Genomic DNA, 22754 nt, shown 5'->3' on the forward strand with positions numbered 1-22754 from the left:
AGCTTAGACCTGCTGAATTAGAAGGAAAACAGCAACACCCCTGTTTTATTCTAGTGTCGTATAAATGCACCTTATAATCCGGTGCACCTTATATATAAAAATAGAACAAAAACATATACTTTTATTGAGAGTGCGCCTTAAAGTGAGAAAAATATGGTACTAAATTTAAAAGACAGGAAAATACACTGGCATGCCAAAATTCACGGAATTATGAAAGCTAAGGAATTGTGGATATGTAGGCAGGCTATCCGGCGTTGTATGTGAATGTGGTTTCTGGGCTTTTGCCAGAGACAATACTCTTAGTTGCTGTTCACGTGGACAGTTTTAGCCAGACACTGCTGGACACCATCATTACCACCTACTGTGCTTGCTGTCCACTGTGGGTGGCAATATTAGCAAAACATGTCCAAACCATAATACTACCACCACCATGTTTCACGGATGGGATAAGACTCTTATACTTTTCATTTAAACCAAAAAAAGTTATATTTTGGTCTCGTCCATTCCCAAAACATTCTTCCAATAGACTTTTGGCTTGTCCTCATGATCTTTAAAAAACTTTTTGGAGAGCAGCGCTTTTCTCCTTGCATGCACATCATGGTTGTTCAGTGTTCTCCTTCTGGTGGACTTAAACATTAAGCCTTCTAGGCTTGTTTGACTTTACCCACCGCTGCAGAGACCAATCAGTGCCTGGCGAGGTACGATGCAGGTCTGTTTCGACTTGTGCCTGTGCCTTCACTATGTGACGATGACATATGCCCCCAGATATGTATAAAATACTATATATACCCAGACTTAAGTAAAAGTATAAGTCCGCTATAAAAAAAATTACTTCAAGCACCATCCTTAAGTGGAAGTACTAAAGTATTTAACATTTTGTAAATAAGTATTGCGAATAGTTTATTGTAAAATGTAGTACTGTAGTACTGAAAGTTTTAACAGGACACATGCCTTTCAAAAAGTTCCACTTTTGTCTTGTCAGTTCCATTTGTGATTTCTTAATTGTATGTTTGTCAGTAATCAGGCCTGGTTGTGTTTAGTAGTGAAATTAAACTTTACAAAAAAAAAAAAAAAAAAAATAGTCACGGTTAATTTACATTTTCACAAAGGGCTAGTTAGGGATTAGTTTGGATCTCTTTTTTTCCCCTTAATAAATAAAAACATCTTTTTAAAACTTTGTATATTTACTCAGGTTATCTTTAATATCTGTCTGACATGAAATATTATTTGATAATAATGAAGGTAAGTATTACAAAAATGGTACTGTATGTTTGAGCTACAGTGCCAAAACTTTTTAACATGATAATAAAAACGTTTGGCATATTTTATTCAGTATACACTTTTATTTTAATATTTACAGTCCTATTTAATAGAATAAACCAAAGACACACAAAAACGATAAACAGCTTTTTAATAGAGTTCAGCAACATCAAAGTGTTACAGGTCCAGAAAAGTGATACAAAACTCAGTTTGGAAGGACAGAACAGAGGATTAACAATCACTTGGGACCAGTTCCACATTCACCGCCTCCTACTGACCTGAATGCGAGCGCGCACTTAACGGCACAGAAATACCACCTACTGTCCGAACTCACACCGAACAAAAATATCTCAACACATTCCTTTACAGACAACGACATTCCTTTAAAATAAAACACTGAGATATGTTTATATATCTAAAAAAAAAAAAGCAGGATCTGATATACCAGTTTCCTTGTTTTTGCATTATTGAGGCCAATAATTCAGGATATCCCAGCAAACATCAGCAGAACATGGTGATCTTACAAAAGTTTGGTCCATAATCACCGGCTACAGTCCCTTGAACTGATTTGAAATGAACATTTTGGCCCAAAAGAAACTCTAACTTGGTGTTTGTGAACAGGAAAATAGTGTTGGTCTCAAAGTTCTTAAGGCTTAAAACAACGGTTTAATAAAGAGCAGCGCTGGAGAACCGATCTGAACCTGCTGAACAGCACTTGCACAACTTATACTACAGAAAGACTGCTTAGAAGGGAAACCCACCAAATTATCCAAATTTCACTGCATAATTAAATAGTTAGGATGTGAACAAAGTAACTCAGACAGGGGTCCGACACTCTGTTTTAAAAAAAAAAAAAAATAATAAAAAATCTTCCACAGTCAAAATAGCGTACAGTGGTGGTGACTAAAGGAAGCAGACATCTAAAGCACCCCCTAAGCCCCGCCCCCACAGAAGGTTATTACATCTAATAATTATGACTGTACCACATAATGCCCGACACCCTGTTTTTTGAGTTCTGACTCGTCTCCAAAAAATGCTTTTAAAATTGCATAGCATTAAAAACTGGAGGAAGTATACATATCTTGTTGCTGTCCAATGAAAAACAAGTATATTCAAAACAGCAACTTTACAGAAGAGAGGTAAAACCTTCATCACTTTCAATGGAAGTCAGTGTAAAAACAGTTCTTTTCAGGTAATTTTTGAGAATTTCTATTGGTCCAGTGTGAGAGAGAGTTTGTGTGTTCAAATTTTGTAGAAAACTAAAACAGAAAAAAAAAATGGAGATACTTGGGCTCCAAATGGTCCAGTGAACTAGGCGCTGCCCCTATGATCAGGAGATCGCTGGTTCGAATCCTGTTCATGTAGCTTGCCATCAGCTGCTGGAGTGCTGAAAGAGCACAATTGTCCTTGCTCTCTCTGGGTGTTTAGATAGCGCTCTCTCCCCACATAATTCCAAAGGGTGATGTCGCTCAGCATGAGGCATCTGTGAGCTGATGTATCAGAACCGAGTCGCTGTGCTAGTCTACACTCTCCTGGTGTTGGGTCATCACTAATGATTTAGTCCTATTAAAGTCCTAATAAGTGGGTTGAGTAATTGGCCGTGTAAATTGGAAAGAAAATAGGGGGAATAAAATGGAGATCTTTTTTTGCATTGAACAGCAATGATATGCAACATGCAGGAGTAGTGTGGCAAACACATAACTCCGAATGAGTTACTCTCAAAAACACTTAATTATACAGAATTGTGGCAGTGGTTTCCCTTCAACAAAATAGAGAAAGAAACGATACATCTTCTGGAAGAGGAATGAACGTATTTTAGCTTATTTTTACGTGATGTGCTTACACTCAACGTTAATGTGTACTGATTATCGTTACCAGTAGGGGGCAGCATAGTGCAGTGCAAGTCCCTGCACTGTAGCCTGACACTGTTGATCATATCGGTGTATAAAAATAAGGTCATATAAAATACATAATAAAAACAGGAATGATTTTGTGCACTTTGACATATTATATTATTTATCGGCAGTGAATTCTGCTTTAACGGATTTATGCGTTACGCCTCTCTGGACTAGCTTGCCTTTATGCTTGGAAATTTTTTATACAGTTGTTGAAATGGTTGTTCAGTAATGGTTGGTTTATTTACATAAAAAAAAAAAAAACTTGTATCTCCAAACAGCGACAAACAGGACCTTATTATCTAAATCACTGGAAGTCAATGTAAAAAGATTGTCAGTCAGGTAATCCTGTCTTGGAAATTCCACCAGAATATATATTAACGGTTAAACTTACGTAAAATGCGTTATTAACTTATAAATCACTGAATGGTGTCTATGCTCTTAAACAAAATAAAATTAAAAATAAAATTAAACTGGTTGCTGCTTAAAATCAAATCAAATAAAATGTCTGATACTGAGGAAACGTGCAGTACAGAGTGCTCAGGTTGTACCACTGAGGACTTTAATTTTGAAAAACGATAAAAGCCTATTAATCAGTTGTATCCTGCCGATGGGCAGAGCTGTAAATGATTATCTTAATGAGGCTTAACGTTTACATTCATCCACTCATCCATACCGTTAGTCCAGAATGCTACTATATTCATACGCTACGTGTCCAAAAGTATACGGACAGGCTTCTAAAATAAGTTGGCTGGCACACACAGATTGAGTTTGTTGGGCTGAATGAAATCAAATGTTCCAACAGCAAGTGTTTCTTGCATCCTAAAAGGGTAAAGGTTGCTACTGCAGTAAAAGGCAAAAAAAAAATTCTGGAAAACATTCTTAATTTCAGCAGAAATGCTGGGTGTCTACATACTTTTGGACAGCACAGTGTGTGCGCTGATTCGGTTGGTAGACAAATGTTATTAAAAGGACTGGATTGATCATATTTAAGTTATTAATAAAATAAAAAAAAAAAGAAAGAGGAAACAATTAAGGTCTACCCTTCATGTACAAACATTACGCCGCAGCAGGGTTTCAAACACAGAACATTCAGGTTTAAGAGTCGGCCGTCCAATGGATGCGTGACCTGCTGGCATCCCAGGTTTCCATCTGATTACTGAACCCACTCAGCCGGCAAGCAAACCGCCCACTGACGCAACCGGTAATTACATCACGAACATTTCCACTGCAGAACCGCACTGATCTCAGTCGGGGTGTCCTAAGAGTTACCAGTGTGTTCAGAGAAGAACCGGTGCTCCTGAGCCTTCAGTGCAGAGATCCTTCTCAACGGGTCAAAAGTAAGCATTTTCTGGGGAAAAAAAAAAAAAAATCATTATTTTTTTCCTTTCAATAAAATTAGTTTCACACATTGTACAAAAATCTCAACCCCAAACAAGTGAAGACCCACCAACCTTTTAAGTTTTTAGAAATAATTTTCTAAACAATATTTTGCATAATTCAAAAATGTGCTTGTGAAAGCCTTATATTGTACTAGCCTGCACTTCTTAAAGGATAATAATTGGCTGCTCGATAGAATAAAGGAAACTATAAAAAAGTTTATGCATTTTTTATTTACCTGAAGAAAAAAAAACAAACAAAAAAAAAAAAACACATTAAAACCACCAGTGCAAAGATCAAACATGCATGTACATGTAAATCATGTGACCTTCCAGATTTTAGATGAATATTAATGGACAATTAAAATGAAATTATAAAAGAATAAAAATTAAACTTGCAAAATCAAATTCTATTATATTTATATTTGTGGTGTCACTCACTGAAAAATGCATTAAAATCATGGTACTGTTTGAAACTGGTAGTCATTTTTTTGGGAGATGGGGAGAGAGCGAGAGAGAGAAAGGGAGAGGGAGGGAGAGAGAGAGAGAGAGAGAGAGAGAGAGAGCCTACAGTACAGTGACTGTGTGTCAACAGTTTAGAAAAGAAGAAGTGTGGATGAAAGTAATGGATGGCTTTACAGGTACTAGTTTGCTGGATTAGCCTCCTTGCTACCAGCCAGTCGAAAGACTGTGAACACACTTACACAGACAAACTTAGGAGACATGGTGAACTGTGAGATCAAACGATATGTGTACTATAGAACATGAAAATATTTAAGCATACTAGAAGGTCCAAATGCTGTCACGCAACTGTTGCGTGACCATTATGCAGCCCTAATTCTTCAGGCTCTTATTAATTTTGAGTAATAAAATCACAGAAACAGAGTAACGTAAGAGAACGGTATTACGTACACTTCAGTATACTGTACAGTTGAGCATTTAAACAATAAAATACTTAATAATAAACTATTGTTATGTTTGAAATATAGTCTGGGGTCATTGTCAATCCTTCCTCTTTCCATTAAAACAGGTCAGTGACCATCCACGTTGTGTTTTCTCTTGAAATTCCGGTAGGTAGGGAGGAACCGTCCGCGTCGCCGAAAACGGGTGGGTGGGGAAGGGTTAACAACGTTGAGGCTAGGGGGTGGGGAAAACTTTCTCGACTAGTTCACGTAAGGTTTTACCCACTTTTAACATCACATTTCACCCAAAATGCAACGTTAAACGTCCAACTAACAGCATCCTTTGTAATATTTGATTGAGGAATTAATAATCATAGTTTATAACTTACTTTAAAAACGAGCTTACTCCAGCTCCACATCACCACTCACAGACAGCTGAGATTTTGTGCTGCAGCTTCAGCACATTTTTTTTTCAATTCATAGTCAACTTATCAAATCCATTTGACAAACACTTTACTAAGCTTCTACGTCAGTCTAAGCTCATATGTTATAGGTGGTGAACTTTAGTAAAATACAGCCACCACGAGTGGAAATCTGAGGTGTACGGAACACCGTTGCCTGTTTGTTGGCAGGTGTACGGAATACTGATGCACACTGGTTACAGGACTGAGGTCAGTTTTTTGGGGTTTTCTTTAAAACTATTGGTCCAAAAGTAACCAATCAAAATTTATTTTGGTTGCTAGGCAGATATTCCATAGTTTAGCCAATCACTGCAGCCTATTTGAACTCAGGTATTTTCGTAATATCCACTCAAACACGGAAAATACCGAAAATGTGTACGGAATACCGCTCTCTTACGTTACTGTATTTTTTGTACAATAAGGCACACTTTAAATCCTTTACTTTTCCCAAAAATAGTCAGTGTGCCTTATAATCTGGTGCACCTTATGTATGAATTTTACCAGTCAGGTTTAAGGAGCAGTAAAGGTTTGGTTTTGTTCTCAAGCACCAAGACTCGAGGAGCATTAGCATTAGCTGCTAACTGTGCTAAGCGCTAGCTCTTTTGCCGTTCAGAGGTAAGTATATAGCTAGCACTGCTGGCATAGCATTAGCATTAGCCACTATCTGTGCTAAGCACTAGCTCTTTCACTGTTTAGAGGTGAGTATTTTGGACTGAAGAATGCGCGTTTACTGTGTTGAAACAAGCTACGTAGGATAAACCATGCAAGCTAATATCGCCATGGCTTCCTAAAACACTCAGTTTCTCAGCATAGTGCTGTTGGGCGGCATTTACATTCCACTAGCACTAGTGGTTAGCCGCTAATGCTAATGACGCTGCACCCAGCCTTAGTGGGAAAACTGGAAATCTAAGGTTACTGTAAATGAACAGCAGTGCTTTACACATCCAAATTCACAGTTTTTTTAGAAGAGAAATCTGTGTAAATTAACATCCAGCACTCGTTTGACTTTTTTTTTTTTTTTTAAGAATTACAATTTTATTTACTTAGCTTAGCTTTACTTAACTTAGTTTGCTACCCCCAATCACCACCCAGTGGCAAGACCTGCTGAATTATAATCCAGTGCACCTTATGTATGAACATAGACGTTTATTGATAATGTGTCTTATAATCTGGTGTGCTTTATAGTGCTGATGATGATGGCAAATTTTGAATCAGACTTCTTCACCGCACTCCAAAATTAAAGTGCCATTTAACTACTATAAAATGATGGTAATGATATATTAACAGCAATGATAATTTAATTTTTTCTCTGTAAAGCTGCCTTGTGACAACTTTTGTTGTAAAAAGCACTATAGAAATAAAATTAATTTGAAAATTTAATTGAATGATAAAGGAAATATAAAAAATGAAGCAGAACTCACCAATAAAAGGTCTGCTCCATCTTCACGGAGCTCAGGAACATAGTCTGTGATTGGCTGGGGGCTTTGGGGGCTGAAGTTCCGTCGGGAGAGCGTGACGTCAGTAGGCCACTCCTCCTCACTTGGCAAGCCGATAACACTAACGCAATAAAAAAGCCGGTAAAAACGCAATAAAACCACACATAGAATAACAGCAAATATTCCAATTAATGTACCAATAACATAACAATAAAGAGCCAAAGACATTATAATAAAGAAACATACGAAAAAATCTTTGTTAGCTGGTCCACTTCTGATTCTCCACAGAACAAAGGCCTAAAAAAAAACAAAGTTCACAAATTCAGAACCACCAGAAACACTAGGACCCATAAACTGCAATGCATTTAAAGACCAGCAGATGTCAGTACTTAGTTAGAATTAGAAAATGAGGATAAATAAATTAAAAAATAAAAATGTTAAGTTTACAGACTTCACAGTAACATCCAAACTGTTTACATTGATAAGATGGTCCAATACAAAAGAGGAATTTAAGACATTAAGAGAAATTAACACCTTCAATTAAGTTCACTCCTAATCCTGACCTTTAATATGTATGAACAGAGAAAATGCTGATATAAGCTTTAATATTCAGCCAATTTCTCCAAACACAGGACTACAACTCACTTGCGTCTGAACATCTCTGCGAAGATGCAGCCTGTGCTCCAGATGTCTACAGGTGTGGCGTAGGTGGACTGGAGCAGGACCTCTGGAGATCGGTACCATAACGTCACTACCTGAATGAAGGAGGAGGGCGGAGTTTAGAGGGTAAAATCTCAAATTCCCCAAAACAGGGTTCATACATGTTTTAACCAATACATGTCCATTATATTTTCATGACTTTTCCATGCCTTCAAGGCAAATTTTCATGACCATCCGACCACGACAATCACGACCATTTTTAAACATCGTACAGACAAAAGAAAAATCAATTAAACTATATTTAAAATCGATTATAGTAGGTCTAAACGAACCTTATAAAAATTCTGATGCACAATCTTTAATAATGAAATGTGTGTCAGATCCTGATTTTCAAATTCCATGACTTTTCCAGTTTTTTGATGACCATACAAACCCTGCCAAAATGCCCAACATAATACGTAAAAAAAGGAAATGTCTGATTTGGTCTGTGTGATGTCTCTCTTACCACTGGGGTGAGTGCCATGTGGCAGCTGTAAATGCGAGCCAGGCCGAAGTCTGCGAGTTTGACCTGCCCCCTGCTAGTGACCAGGATGTTCTCAGGCTTCAGGTCCCGATGGAGAACCCGATTAGAGTGCAGGAAGGAGAGCCCACAAAGCAGCTGCTGCATCAAATCCTGAAACAACAAGCATGAAGGTTTAAACTGAATTCTTTAAAAGGTGTCCTTCCGCTTAAATCCATTTTTTCTTGTTCTTTGTGAAATACAATAGGTCTCTCTGAGTTGTTTATGATGCTGCACATGAAACTGTTCCTCAACCTCCATTATCTGCAGCAGCTTGTAAAAGAAAATATTCAGAAAAACTATTCACGGCCTCGCCCACCTTGGCTTGTGACCGCCCACAGGCCGAGCTGAAGCCAGGCAGCGACACCTTCTCATCAGAAAGGAGCCAACAGCACTAGGAACAGCAGTTTTTTTGGCAGTTGGTTCCTGTTTTATTTGCGCAAACATCACATCAGTATTAGATGCTTTGCCCAGTGATTCAGAGCTAAGGAACAAATGGTTGGAATTTGTCTATGGAACACCACCAGCGAGGTACAATTGAGAAAGATAAGTGTATGTTTAGAACAGTTCTGTTTACACTAGTTACTTAGCTAGCTAGCTCTCTTGTGTAAGCAGAGGTTGGTAGTCTAGGTCCAGAAAAAAAAAAAAAAAAACACCCCGGGGTTTTGTTCTAACTGCCTGGGCGCCTCTGCTGCAGCTCAGCCAACAAAACTCCGGGGTGGATTTCAACTTCCTGGCCCTGGACTACCCACCTCTCTTTGTAAGTAACTATAAATATTTCTAACTGTTGTCTGTCTTGCTGCCTCCTGGTGTTGCGGTGCTGTTAGCCAATCAAAGGTGACGTGTTTGCATGTATGAATATTCATAAGCAAGAGCCAAAATCCTATCGTTTTTCCCACTTCTTCAACTGACATTTTAAATTAATGGAAAAACAATGGAATGACATCTTTAAATACACTGTATGAGCCTCCCATTGGATATTTACAGGGTGGGTAATATTGTTTCAGCTGGTTACAAGTTATTATATAACTCATTTGTTAAACCACCATGTGGAAAAACACATCCTGTGGTCATGGAAAAGATGTTACTGTTTCAGAATGGTCAAATTATTGAAAAGCATCAAGCATCTAAGGAGATTGATGAAATTACTAAAATTGGGTTATGCCCATCACATTACTAAAAAGTGGAAGGACCAAGTGAAAACACCATCTTCAAAAAATGAATGCGGTCGGAAAAAAATCCTGAATGATCACGATCAGGGATCGTTTAATAGTGAAAGTAAGAGCATTTCCTCACACACAGTGCGAAGAGAACTCAAGGGATTGGGACTAAACTGCTGTGAAGCCATAAGAAAACTATTTATCAGTGAGGATAACGAGCAAAATAGCTTCAATTTGCTAGGAAACATTAAGTTTGGACTCTGGAGCAAAGGAAAAGGTAATTTGGTCTGATGAGTCCAGATTTACCCTGTTCCAGAGTGATGGAGCATCAGGGTAAGAAGGAGAGGCGGCAGAAGTAACCCACCCATCATTCTAGTGCTGTTGCTGCAGTTGGTCAGGTCTAGGTTCAGCAGCGTTATGTGCCCAAAGAATGAGGTCAGCTGACTACCTGAATATACTGAATATAGACCAGGTTATGCCATCAATGGATTTTTCTTTCCTGATGGCACAGGCATAATCCAAGATGAAAATGCCAGGATTAGATTGGCCACCGAGGAGTGCAGACCTGAACGTGATTGAGAATCTTTGGCATGTGCTGAATAAAACTGCGAAATAGACAAAATCTATAATCTGAAATAATGTGTGTATATATATATATATATATATATAAATAAAACACACATGAAGAACCACACAGTGGGTAGATATGGGTAGACCAACAGATACCTGAGAAACCTGCATAAACAAAGTGAATACCTCAGAAATATACTGTATAAACCCTCTGAGCACCGCAGGAACCCACTGGATACCACAGGATCCCAATGGATACCACAGAAATTTGTGTAATGCCACTGGACGTTACACCCCACAAATATAGCATAACAGAGAATCACTGTGTAAAAGGTAAAGTGTTTGTGGCTGCTATGCTATGCTATGCTCCAGTACTTACTTTATGAAGCTGTACAGCCAAGGTACTTTAAATACCAGCCTCATTAGGAGTATAAAGTTCACCAAACTGATTATTTAGAGAAGCTCACTGATGTTAAAGAACCCACAGGATTGGTACAGAACCCTATTGTATATTTGTGCAGTGCTAACACCTCTTTTAAAAACATTGGGTCAGTACTGGTATAGGCAAAAGGTCGAGTGGCAACATGCTTCTATTCTACATACTTGAAAGTTTTTAATTCTGGCTCTGGTATTTAGACAATGTGAGGGGAGTGAAGCGGCAGTAATTTCCAGTCCCCACTCATAGATTCCAGTAATCACTCCGTCCCACACCAGTCTGAGTTTCCAGTGCCCTTATTTAATCCCTCTTACAGGAGGAACACTTGTCTTATAAATTTTTTTTCTCCAGAATTCTGTTTCTGTACCGTAACAGTAGGTGTTTTCATTGTAAGAATTACAGTGTGTTTGATGACTGAGGTGTGGGTGTGTGTATGGTAGAATTTCCAGAAATTACTCCTGTATTATTTTTATCTCTTCCTGGTGGCGTAAGAGTACAGTAGATCAACTTCAGCTTACAGTGAGAGCTAGCCAGGCTAAAGTACAGCTTCCTGACATGGTGGAGGAAGTTTCATCTGCAACTCACAGTGAGAGCTAGCCAGGCTAAAGTACAGCTTCCTGACATGGTGGAGGAAGTTATATCTACAAAATAAACTATGAGAGTTAGCCAGGCTAAATTACAGCTTCCAAACATGGTGGAGGTAGCTTCATCTGCAACTCAGTGAGAGCTAACCAGGCTAAAAGCACAGCTTCCTAACATGGTGGAGGCAGTTTTATCTACACACTCCGTGAGCGCTAGTTAAGTGCGGCCTTCAAACATGGGGGAGGTAGTTATATCTACAAAACACCGTGAGAGCTAGTTAAAGTGCAGCCTCCAAACATGGGGGAGGTATTTTCACCTACAACATAAACTATGAGAGCTAGCCAGGCTAAAGTACAGCTTCCAAACATGGTGGAGGTAGCTTCATCTGCAACTCACAGTGAGAGCTAACCAGGCTAAAAGTACAGCTTCCTAACATGGTGGAGGCAGTTTTGTCTACACACCCCGTGAGCGCTAGCTAAAGTGCGGCCTCCAAACATGGGGGAGGTAGTTTCATCTACAACATAAACTATGAGAGCTAGCCAGGCTAAAAGTACAGCTTCCTAACATGGTGGAGGCAGTTTTGTCTACACACCCCGTGAGCGCTAGCTAAAGTGCGGCCTCCAAACATGGGGGAGGTAGTTTTACCTACAACATAAACTGAGAGCTAGCCAGGCTAAAGTACAGCTTTCAAACATGGTGGAGGTAGTTTCAACAACACTACATACTATAAGAGTTAGCCGGGCTAAACTACAGCATTTAAAAATGAGGAAGGTCTAACTCCAACACACACAAACACAGTTTCATCAGCAACTCATAGTGAGAGCCAGCTGAGTGAAAGTACAGCCCCAAAACAGGGTGGATATAGTTTAATCTACAACACACACTATGAGATCTAACTGGGCTAAAGTACATCCACCAAATTATGGTGGAGGTAGTTTTATTGACAAGAAGCTAGCAGGGTTTAAGTACAACTTTCAAACATAGCCAGGCCACTTTCAGCCTCCAAACATGGTGGAGGTAGTTTTACACGATTATTACATCGAAGACCCTCAAAGTAATGAGATTACATAAATACATTAGACAATGATGGGAATGCTCTAAGTTCCACTGAGGTTCTCTTACCTTAATTCGGCTAACAGGAAGTCCTGGAGCTGGAGCTTTCTCCAGATACGTCTTTAAGTCCTGATCCACGTGTTCAAACACCAGCGTAACTTTTGTCTCCTGATCTGTTCTCAGTGTGGCGCACACGTCCATCAGCCTGAACAGAATGGAAAAGAATCATCATATCAGAATCTCATTAAATTCAAATCACACACTCATACACGTCAGGTCTCCTGTAAATTTCCTGTATTATAATATAAGAAAAACAGTATTAAATCAGGAGAAAGGACACTGGCCGCTGTGTGAATGGGAAATCTTATAACGCCAATCATGGTGCCAGTTCAAGGATGAAGTTCCGCCTCTCAGGAGAAACAGCCAATCAGCTTGCAGGTTTTGCAGATGAGAGTCAGTGGGCTAGTTGGGAAGCCCCTTAGGACAAATATTTATTAATATTTCTTTCAAATATTTGTTTTACTGCGTCATAAAAGGTAAAAGAACAATTCCGCAATGAGTAAATGCTTTACATTATTACTTTGTTACATGAAATCCATTGCTGATGTACTGTTTTGCATACTTTATTGAGGAATGGATTTACTGATAGAATATATGTGGTATTTATCCTTTGGTAAAAGCTGCATATATGTAGGAACGTCCACAGCATTTCAGTGTCAACAAAGGAAGACCCATCAGATTTTAATCATCTAATTGTAGTTTGTAAGTGGTTCACAGGTGTTTATTTTAGATTTCTTGTAAACCTGTCTTAAAATGTAAGGGATACTGAACTCGATTGGGCTGGTGGGACGGCTTGAACGGGCGGAAAATTTCCCTTTTTTTATTTATTTTTTTTAAAATCCAAAACTTGACGGGCATGCACACTTAATATGCCTTAAAAATTACAAAATAGTTATAAACTAAAAGTACGTTACAGTTTAGATGAAATACTAGAAAAAAGAATATTACATTTATTTTTTCCGTGTTTTGATACTCAAATAACATTACAGCCAATGGCCTAGTTGGCTTCAGTGGTCTTAGTGGTCAGTCATGACGGTACCCACAATCATCTGATCAAAGATTAGCTCCACCCTCAGTGGGTTTATATCAGTGGGTCTCCACCCTCTCAGCCAGCTAGAAATATAAGCACGCAGATAAGAAGGGTTTGGAGGCGGGGCTTTCTGAGGCTTAGTAATTTCACAGAGTGACCAGGGGGTGTATGAGAATTCATAAGGTCACCGCCAACTATGGAATTAAATTTACAACGTCTAGGGCTGAGGTCACTAATAGGCGGGCCGCGGTCCGGGTCCGGACCCAGACGTTGTCAAATGCGGATCCAAACCGATAAACTACTGAGAAGGATTTAATTCTGATAGTGTTCATTTAAAGTGCCGGAACGTTTCTTGTCTTTACGGTACACGTGCTTTGCAGCACAGTAAACTCACAGACCAATCACGTGTGCTGTAAGATCACCATAAGCTCTCCTCTGCCAATCAGATCTGTGCAGATTCGGAGCGTCGAGCACATACAGGAGAGGTACACAGTTCCAGTCGGAGAATAAAGCCAGAAAGGCTAATTCAGATAGTGTGCACCAGAAAAAGATTAAAATACTAAATTTACTAACTATACTAAAAACATACTAACAGTAATAATATTAAATAAAAAAAAATACAACTGCTGTTTTTAAACAACATTCTGGCCAAGTTCAGCAAAAAAGTATATTGTATTGTATCATATATTGTATGATTTGCCATATATGTAATTATCATGACAGGTAGGCCTAAATCTAATATCTAATATATAGCATTTTATATAGCAATTCATACAGATTCACATTAATAGACTTGAGAAGTTAAATTATTGAGAGTGTTTCCATTTATTGTATGGTAAGTCAATAATGTTATTATTGTGACAGGCCTATTTAAAACAATAAATATTGTTGAAATATACTAAATAGTATAGATAAAACACAGACAGAACTACTAGGCTTCTTCAATATACAGGATATAGCACTGAATCATAACACAAGTTAAAAATGATGACAGTCCAGACCTTGGCCTGACCACACTGAATTCTAATTAAATACCCCTGGTCTAGGGGGTGATTTATCAGGTTAATATGGGTTTGTTTTGTTTTGATTCACAATACAACTGCAGCTTAGGTAAACTTGACTTTCTTGGCCAAGCAATACACTACCCCTGTACTAAATGAGAATGAGCATGTAAAACGGCAGTCCAATAGATCAGTGGATTTTTTTAGTTGTAGCGAAGCCACATTCTGGAAAAAGTTATAGAAAAAGTTAATCCTAACCAGGTCTTTAAGAAACCTTTTTTAGGGCTGTACTAAAGTCAGGTGTAAAAAGAATCCCACATAAAAATAAAGTGTTGCATTTTGTGTTTATGAAGCAAATTTGAAAAGGTCTCATTCCATCGTTTTTTTTTTCCATTAATTTTAAAATGTCTAGTTGTGGTCTCTAGTATGATGGAATGCCTGCAAGTTGTTTTGTGATAAAAAGTGCTCTGGTGATGTTGTATAACGCTGCTATAGTTCAGTTGAGGGGCAGGGAGAAGCGATAGGATTTTGGCTCTTGCTCATAAATATTCATACATACAAACATATTGCCTCTGATTGGCTAACAGCACTGCGAGACGGACAACAGTTGGAAACATTTTAAAATAAATACATTTTTACACTACTAATAGTCTTTGCAATGGCATATGTTACTTAACAACATGTGCAATGCCATGCTAAGTGTAGTTCTGCAACTAACCTAGGCTTGGAGTATCTGTAAAATGCGAAATCCACCTATGTAAACCTAGTTGCTTACACAGAGGTGGGTAGTCCAGGTCCAGGTTTTTTACTTTCTGGACCTGGACTACCCACCTCTGTTTACACAAGATAGCTAGCTAGCTAAGTAGCTAGTGTAAACAGAACTGTTCTGAACATACACCTACCTATCTCACCACTTTGCTGGTGGTGTTCCATAGACAAATTCTAACTATTTGTTCCTTAGCTCTGAATTACTGGGCAAAGCATTTAACACTGATGTGTTATTTGCACAAAAAATACAGGAACAAACTCCTATGCTGTTTCTAGCGCTGTTAGCTCCTGTCTGACGAGGCGCATCTGCGTGGCTTCAACTCTGCCTGTGGGTGGTGGCCATGAATATTAATTTACAGGTTGACGTAGACACAGGTTCTTTTTTTCTGATCGACTCGTTTTTCTGAACATTTTCTTTTACTAGCTACTGCAGACAGTGGAGATTAAGGAAGAGTTTCATGCGCAGCATCCATATACAATTCAGAGAGACCTATTGTATTTCATAAAAAATAAGAAGGCGGATTTTAGTGTAAGATGAAATTTAATATCAAGGTTTCCTACACGAGCTGAAGCTGAGAGCTGGTACTTTTTGCTCCTGGGTTCCCCCTACAGGTGTGGAGAGTAATTCCACACAATAGTTAAACTAAGACCTCTGTTCGTACTGATACACATTTATCTTGTGCGCTTGTTTATGGCTGCCTAGACTGCTGCCTTTTTTTTTATAATTGTCTCATTCACCGTCGCCATGTCTGTTGTTCTCAAAATCTGTTAACTCTAAAGTTTCCTCTAGTTTACAGTATGTGTTGCTCAACAAAGAACGCACAGGATGTAAGCAGTGACCGTTAAGTAAATAAAGCAAATATAAGTGAGTATTATAATCACTGCAGTAAATATAAATCTGGCTCTGTTTGCACTATAGTGGACAGCTGTACACGTGCATTTCTGGACAAGCTGTGAGATGTAGAAGCAGTGGACTGATGTGGTAGAGGAATAATAAAGGATTTTACATCAACATGACTCAGGTTAGGCAGAGTTACATAGTGCAGCATTCTGATCCGAAATGGGATCAGACAGTACATACTTGACAATATTTGGATGGTCGAACTGCTCCAGTCTCTTCAGCAGGGCCACTTCTCGAACTGTTGACAGCGGGAGGCCCTCCTGGTCAGTCTGAACACGGACACTCTTCAGGGCCACAAACTGACCACTCTGTGTATCCCGAGCCTTATACACAGTCCCATATGCACCACCGCCGATCTCCGCCACCGGTTCATACTGGACCCCGCCCTCCTGGGTCATAGCCTGCAGAATGAGGAGATTAAAGAGCTAATAAGAAATCAATCAATTTATGTAAACCTGAATTCATCCATTGAATACTTAATATAATATCTTCTGAATATAGACTTCAAGCCTACAGAAAAGGAAAGATAATGGAAACAGATATTTGGAACATTTCTCTTGGTCATTATAAACACCAGTAAGACTGACAAATAAAAAGATATGAAGGATGCAAAATGACATTTTTTGGCCTAAACCAAAATTAAAACCTTTGACTGAAAGCTGAATAGCAAATCATATGGGATCTCACAATATAATATAATATATTGATTAGGACCATCAGGTGGAGTACTGAAGAAGTAACTTCATTAAGTCAAATTGTGAGACGTTTTAATAAAAACAATGTTTGACACTGGTTAATGATAATGTATTGCAAACTAAAATGACAATATATGTAGTTATTGGTATTTTCGATATTTTGTTTCACTTCTAAATTATTTGTCCTAATAACCTGTTTTTTTGCAAAGAAAATACAACTATTTAACATCAATTCTTTGGTCTTTTCACTTATTTGGCCAAACAACCAAAGTGCTGTTTTTGTTAATTACATCCAAACAATTTCGGCGAATGCCTAAAAACAATAATCACTTTTATTACTATGCAAAATTAGACACAAGTGAGTACAAAAAGAAATTATAGCAGATATGCATTGTGCTGTTGAACATCTTTGACACTTTCTGGCCACAAAAATTTGGTTGCCAAATAATTTAGTGGTTTGAGAGTATATAGTGCATCACTGCAAAATATAATACTACTTATTCCATAATTATTATGCAAAACTATGCATAATTATGTACTTATAACAGCAGAAATGGCTTGTGTTGCATGTAAACACCTTTAGGCCAAGTGTAATACTGAAATGCTTAATAAATGCTAAGTGTGTGTACATTTCCAAAGTGACAGGCAACCTAACATTCCTGAGGTTCACCACAAACACACAAACAAAAACACACCTTCCCCATAATCACTTTTTACAGATTAACACAGTTTGTTTATCACATTTAATGTTGTTTCCCAACAAACAAACACATTGACTGTGGTGGGGTATATTTTGTAATTGTAGATCATTTGCACACACTACCTTTACTCTGCCTGTAACCATTTTATTTTACATTACTTTTACTACTTAGTACTGTTTTACTTATTTTGCTTATTTGCTTTACTTATTTTAATCTATAGCTAGTTTTAGCTTATTTTATTTATTTTTTTACACATTTAAAAAAAAACTTATAAATTTAAGCTGTTAATTCTTAAATGTTTTACCAACTTATACTACAGTTTTTCTTTTTAAAGTTTTTAACTTATTTAACCAGTTTTTCTCCATTGTTTTCGTCTATTGATTAAATATAAGCTCTGTACTGTTTAGAAAACACTGGCATAGTTGTATTTTGCTGTTATGCGGTGATTATATAATGACGTACAAAGAACAGGATTTTTAGAAGACTTAAAATCACTTTGCTAACTTGATTAAACATAACTGGCTCTTGCCTTATATTCTCCGTTCCACCTTAAACGTACAGCAGTTGCCGTCACTGCACATCAGACGCCCCGATGGCGCTTGAATGTAACTGCTGCACATTTAAGGTGGAACAGACAGTCCGAAGTTAAGAGTAGCTTTGTGCGCTATTTTAGCTCTTTAAAGTTGTATATTAATAAGAAACACGTTTTATCATTTAATAAATATTCAGGTAACACACAGATGAGTTTATATCACATATATTTTCATGATTATTTCTGTTTAAAAGATATGGAAAGGCCTAGTGTTTCCATTGGTGCACTGACTGGCCTTAACCAGCTCCTTCCTCAACACGTGGTGGCCTTCGGAGGGCTCTTTGTTAATTAGTAAGAATGGGATCTTACCAAAGCTGATCACCAATCAATAATCAAACTAATCAATTAATCTGATCACCAAGCACATGCTCACACACTTTAAAAGACTCCCAAGGACGCTGCGTAATTGCAAGACACACATTTGGTTAAAAAACAACAATATCTCCTAAAATTACAAACAAACCGAATCACACATCGAATTAATAAACAGTTCAGGCTCTTACCATCGTATTGTTTGCGAAGCAAACTAGCACGCTGTCTCCAGCCAGACTGACCACAAATCACCCCAATATTACCCAATAACCACCCCAAATCATCACATCTGCGCGTCCTCGCGCCCCGCGCGCTCCATCCAACCCGGTTAAGCGTGCGCGCTTCGGTATTTTTAGCGTTAACGATTAAAACGCAAATATTTTTACGCTTTTTCAGCTTTCTCGAACTTTTCTCCCCTTCTCACTTTGAACTCATTGTGAAAATGAGATGCTTCCGGTCCTGTCATGGGGGCGGAGCCTAAATGTGGAATAAAGCAAGTAAAAGGGGCGGAGCGCTGGTTGAATGGGCGGGGTCAGCCCACCCACATACACCCACTGCTGGGCCGAGGCGCTAGCCACGCCCACTTCGATTTCAGGCAGGTGATAGAAGTTAAGGGGTTTTGGTTTAAATAATAAAACTTTTTTGTTCGTTTGTTTGTTTGTTTGTTTGTTTTTTGTTGCAAAGAAAATATCAGTGTTCATCATAAATCTTTTCACTTAGTTGGCCAAACACCAAAAGTGCTGTTTTCTTTAATTATCATTATTACAATGCAAAATTAGTAACAGGTGAGTACATAAAAAAGAAATTATAGCAGTTATGTATAGTGCTGTTGAACATAATTCAGAAATTTTTTTAGCCAAAAAAATTTTCTTGATAAATAATTTTGGTTTGTGATTATATAGTGCATCACTGTAAAATATACTACTACAACAACAACTACTACTACTACTATAATTATTATGCTAATCTTTGCACAATTATGTACTTTTAACATCAGAAATGGCTTGTGTTTTATATAAACTTATGGCAAAGTGTAATGCTGTAGTTGTAAGTGTGTATACATATCCAAATGATAGGCAACCTAACATTACTGAGTTATTGGAATGTTAGGTTAGGTCTAAATCTAATTAGATATTAAATTTAGATATTACAAAAAAAAACAATAAGGGCCCAGACTAATTTCTAAATACTGATGCCCAATTCAAAATGTAATCAAATATATTCAGTGAGCAACTACAAAGTTGGCCAAACCACCTGTGAATGTGGAGAGGACCACACAATGCAGCACTGCCTTGTTTGCCCCTACTACACAATCAGTGCAGCTTAAAAGATCTTGCCATATTCAATAAAAACGCAAAAGACTGTGTAAAGAAATGGGAAACAATCATATAACCAACAAGCTTCAAGAAACGAAAAGAAGAAGAAGAAGTGAGCAACTCATTAATGTTTTTTTTATTATGGGCACTTGCCTGTAAATATATTATTTAATGTAAATGAAGCAATGACATAACTTTTTGGATTTTAACATTTTGTTCTAGAAATTCTCAGAATTAGTCTTATAGGGTTTCAAACATTAATTGTTAAAATGGATGAATACAATAGCAAAACATACACCTTTAAAATGAACTATCTCCAGCAGTAACCCAGCACACCTCTGTAAATAATGTCACATGATCACACATTTACACACAGTCCTGTAGTGATGCATCAGTTCCTTTAGGGTTAAAAGCAAAGAAATAGAGGAGTGTGCTCTCTTAGCATTTCTTCTTTGGTAATAATCTTTCATTTGTAATGATATTAAAAATAATCATGAATAATTAAACAAAATATATTAAACAATTAAAAATTTTAACAGCAAACAAAAAGAGGGGCGTTCAAAGGTCTGGGCACCCCTGCTCATCCTTGTTCTGTTACAGGGGAATGTTGCAAGTGAATATAAGATGATTTTCAAAAGGAATAAAGTTTAAAATGAAAAATAATGTAGTAAAAATTTCAATAAAAAATAAATGCAAAAAAAAAGCTTTCAGATAACTTTTACCAAGACCTTAATTAGCTTGTTAGGACTATGGATTGTTTACAATCATTCTTAAGACAAAAAAAAAAAAACAAAAAAAAACAAGAAACATACAAAAAGAAAGTTAAAGAAGTTTTCTTTTGTATGCAGTATGTAATACAGGTTGAAGTTGAGTTAAACAATTAAGTAGCATCACTGTGAGTCAAAACATAATCTTAATTTATAAGCAGAAATTTCGATTGACATCAACATTGCTGGTTAATTTAAAACAGGTAGTTGCTATGTGATTGCTATGGCATTTTTTGATTGTTGCTATGGTGTTTTTAGGCAGTTGTTTCATTCTTGCTAAATTGTTAGTAGAATATAATATTTTAGTTCCTGTATACATGGGTCCTAGGATATTGCTTTGAGGTTACAAAGGTGTATTTTTTGGTTGCTACTCCAGCTGTTGTTTAGCATTTGTTAAGTAGTTTCTAGGATGGTTTCATGATGGTTGCCTCAGAGTTACTATGCAGCTTGAAGTATTGTTATAGCAGTTATGATCTGCTATGATGTTTTATGCAGCTGTCAGTGTGTTGATAAGCGGTTGTCAGGACATTTTTAATTGTTTTTAAGGTGTTGCTTGGTTGTTACTAATAAATTTTCATCTGGTTGCTGTGACCCATTGTTATGGTGCTGGTTGGCTGTTGCATTGGCCTTAATAATAGATGCAGGGCGCAGTCCATTTCCATAAAGTCACACAAACCGTGGCCAAGCACCAGTCAGCTGCTTCAGTGGTAATTATACTTTCTGTGATTAGAATGCACGTGTATCTGGACAACAGCAGAATCAGAGGTGACATTTTTATTGTCAGATCGAGACATAAAAAAAATCAGCTCATCTGATGAAGAGACACTGACTGTATTAGTCTCAGCTCAGAGAGAGAGAGAGCGATTTATATAAACATTATTTAAAAAAAGATTGATAGAGATACATAGAGATTTATTTATTCCAGACGAAAAGTGACTGTTTACACACACACACACACACACACGCATTAAAATTGTGATTAAAAAACAGGGTTATTCTGTCAAATATTGATTTCTGAACTCTTAAAACTTTATGAATATGAACTTGTTTTCTTTGCATTATTTGAGGTCTAAAAGCTCTGCATCTTTTTTGTTTTTTTTTCAGCCATCTCTAATTTTCTGCAATTAATTGCTCTAAATGACAATATTTTTCATTTGGAATTTGGGAGAAATGTTGTCTGTAGTTTATAGAATAAAACAACAATGTTCATGTTAATCAAATATATGCATATAAATAGCAAAATCAGATAAACTGATTCATAAACTAAAGAGGACTCTTGATTTTCTTCATAGCTGTATATATGCGTACATATATATTTATATATTTGCTTCCTAAACCTGATAACTTGGTTGTGCCACCCTTGGCAGCAACAACCACAGTGTATGACTTTAAATATGGTGTTCTTGTTCTTTTCCGGAATAGTGCATTTTTTGTCAGATGTAACAAGACTCACGCCTTCCAAAAAGTTCCACTTTTCTCTCATCAGTCAACAGAATATTCTTCCAAAGTCCTGGAGATCATAAAGATGTTTTTGGCAAATAAAATACTTTTAGGTCAGCAGTGTTTGTTGCCTTGAAAATCTCCCATACCACTCTTATAGACCTTTTATTATCACTATGTGTTTTACTGTTAATATTGGATTGTATGTTGATGTACAATGTGTACAATGTAACACACACACACACACACACACAAACACACATATATTACTATATATTTTTATTATAATTTATTTTAATGTTGAGTAAATCTATCCATCAGTTTAAACCCTTATTATATGTGCTTTTCGACTTTCTGATCACATACATTACTCTGTGTGCTGAGTTTAATTAAATTATATATTCCACTATCTCTAAATTTAATATTTGTTTTAATTCAGTGGTCTGGTTGAATCTAAGCGGCGCGAGGATTCATCATCCGTGCGTTGAGAGGGCTGTCGCTTCGTGGCAGCAGGGAGCCAATCAAAACGCGCCCCACTGCGGAAGGCGCGCTGTGATTGGATGAGGCGTGCTGTTGCTAGGCTGATATACAGCAGTGCTTTAAGAACAGCCTATATTCCTTACAGTAAATAAATAAATAAACACATCAGAAATAATAATAATAATAATAATAATAATAATAATAATAATAATAATAATAATAATAATAATAATAATAATAAATCGACTAAAGGTTTTGTTATTTTTTATCGAGGCCATAATATATTTATTTTAGGATTTATTAACTTTAGGACCTTATTTGTCAAAACAATTTGTTAA

At 37.2% G+C, this 22754-nt stretch overlaps 1 protein-coding gene across 1 annotated transcript; it reads right to left on the reverse strand.

Annotated features, from left to right (window-relative positions):
• Window positions 1-1394: 1394 nt before the first annotated feature.
• cdk4 (cyclin-dependent kinase 4) lies at window positions 1395-18874 on the reverse strand. Its single transcript, XM_007248384.3, has 8 exons — window positions 18605-18874; window positions 16294-16514; window positions 12423-12558; window positions 8499-8666; window positions 7979-8088; window positions 7580-7630; window positions 7319-7454; window positions 1395-4506 (listed from the first exon to the last, which is right to left on the reverse strand). Exons 1-8 carry the CDS (start codon window positions 18605-18607, stop codon window positions 4417-4419), a joined length of 915 nt encoding a protein of 304 aa, XP_007248446.1. The 5' UTR covers window positions 18608-18874; the 3' UTR covers window positions 1395-4416.
• Window positions 18875-22754: the final 3880 nt, after the last annotated feature.

The sequence above is a fragment of the Astyanax mexicanus genome, chromosome 24, assembly GCF_023375975.1.
Source record: "Astyanax mexicanus isolate ESR-SI-001 chromosome 24, AstMex3_surface, whole genome shotgun sequence".
NCBI classification, from domain to species: domain Eukaryota; kingdom Metazoa; phylum Chordata; class Actinopteri; order Characiformes; family Acestrorhamphidae; genus Astyanax; species Astyanax mexicanus.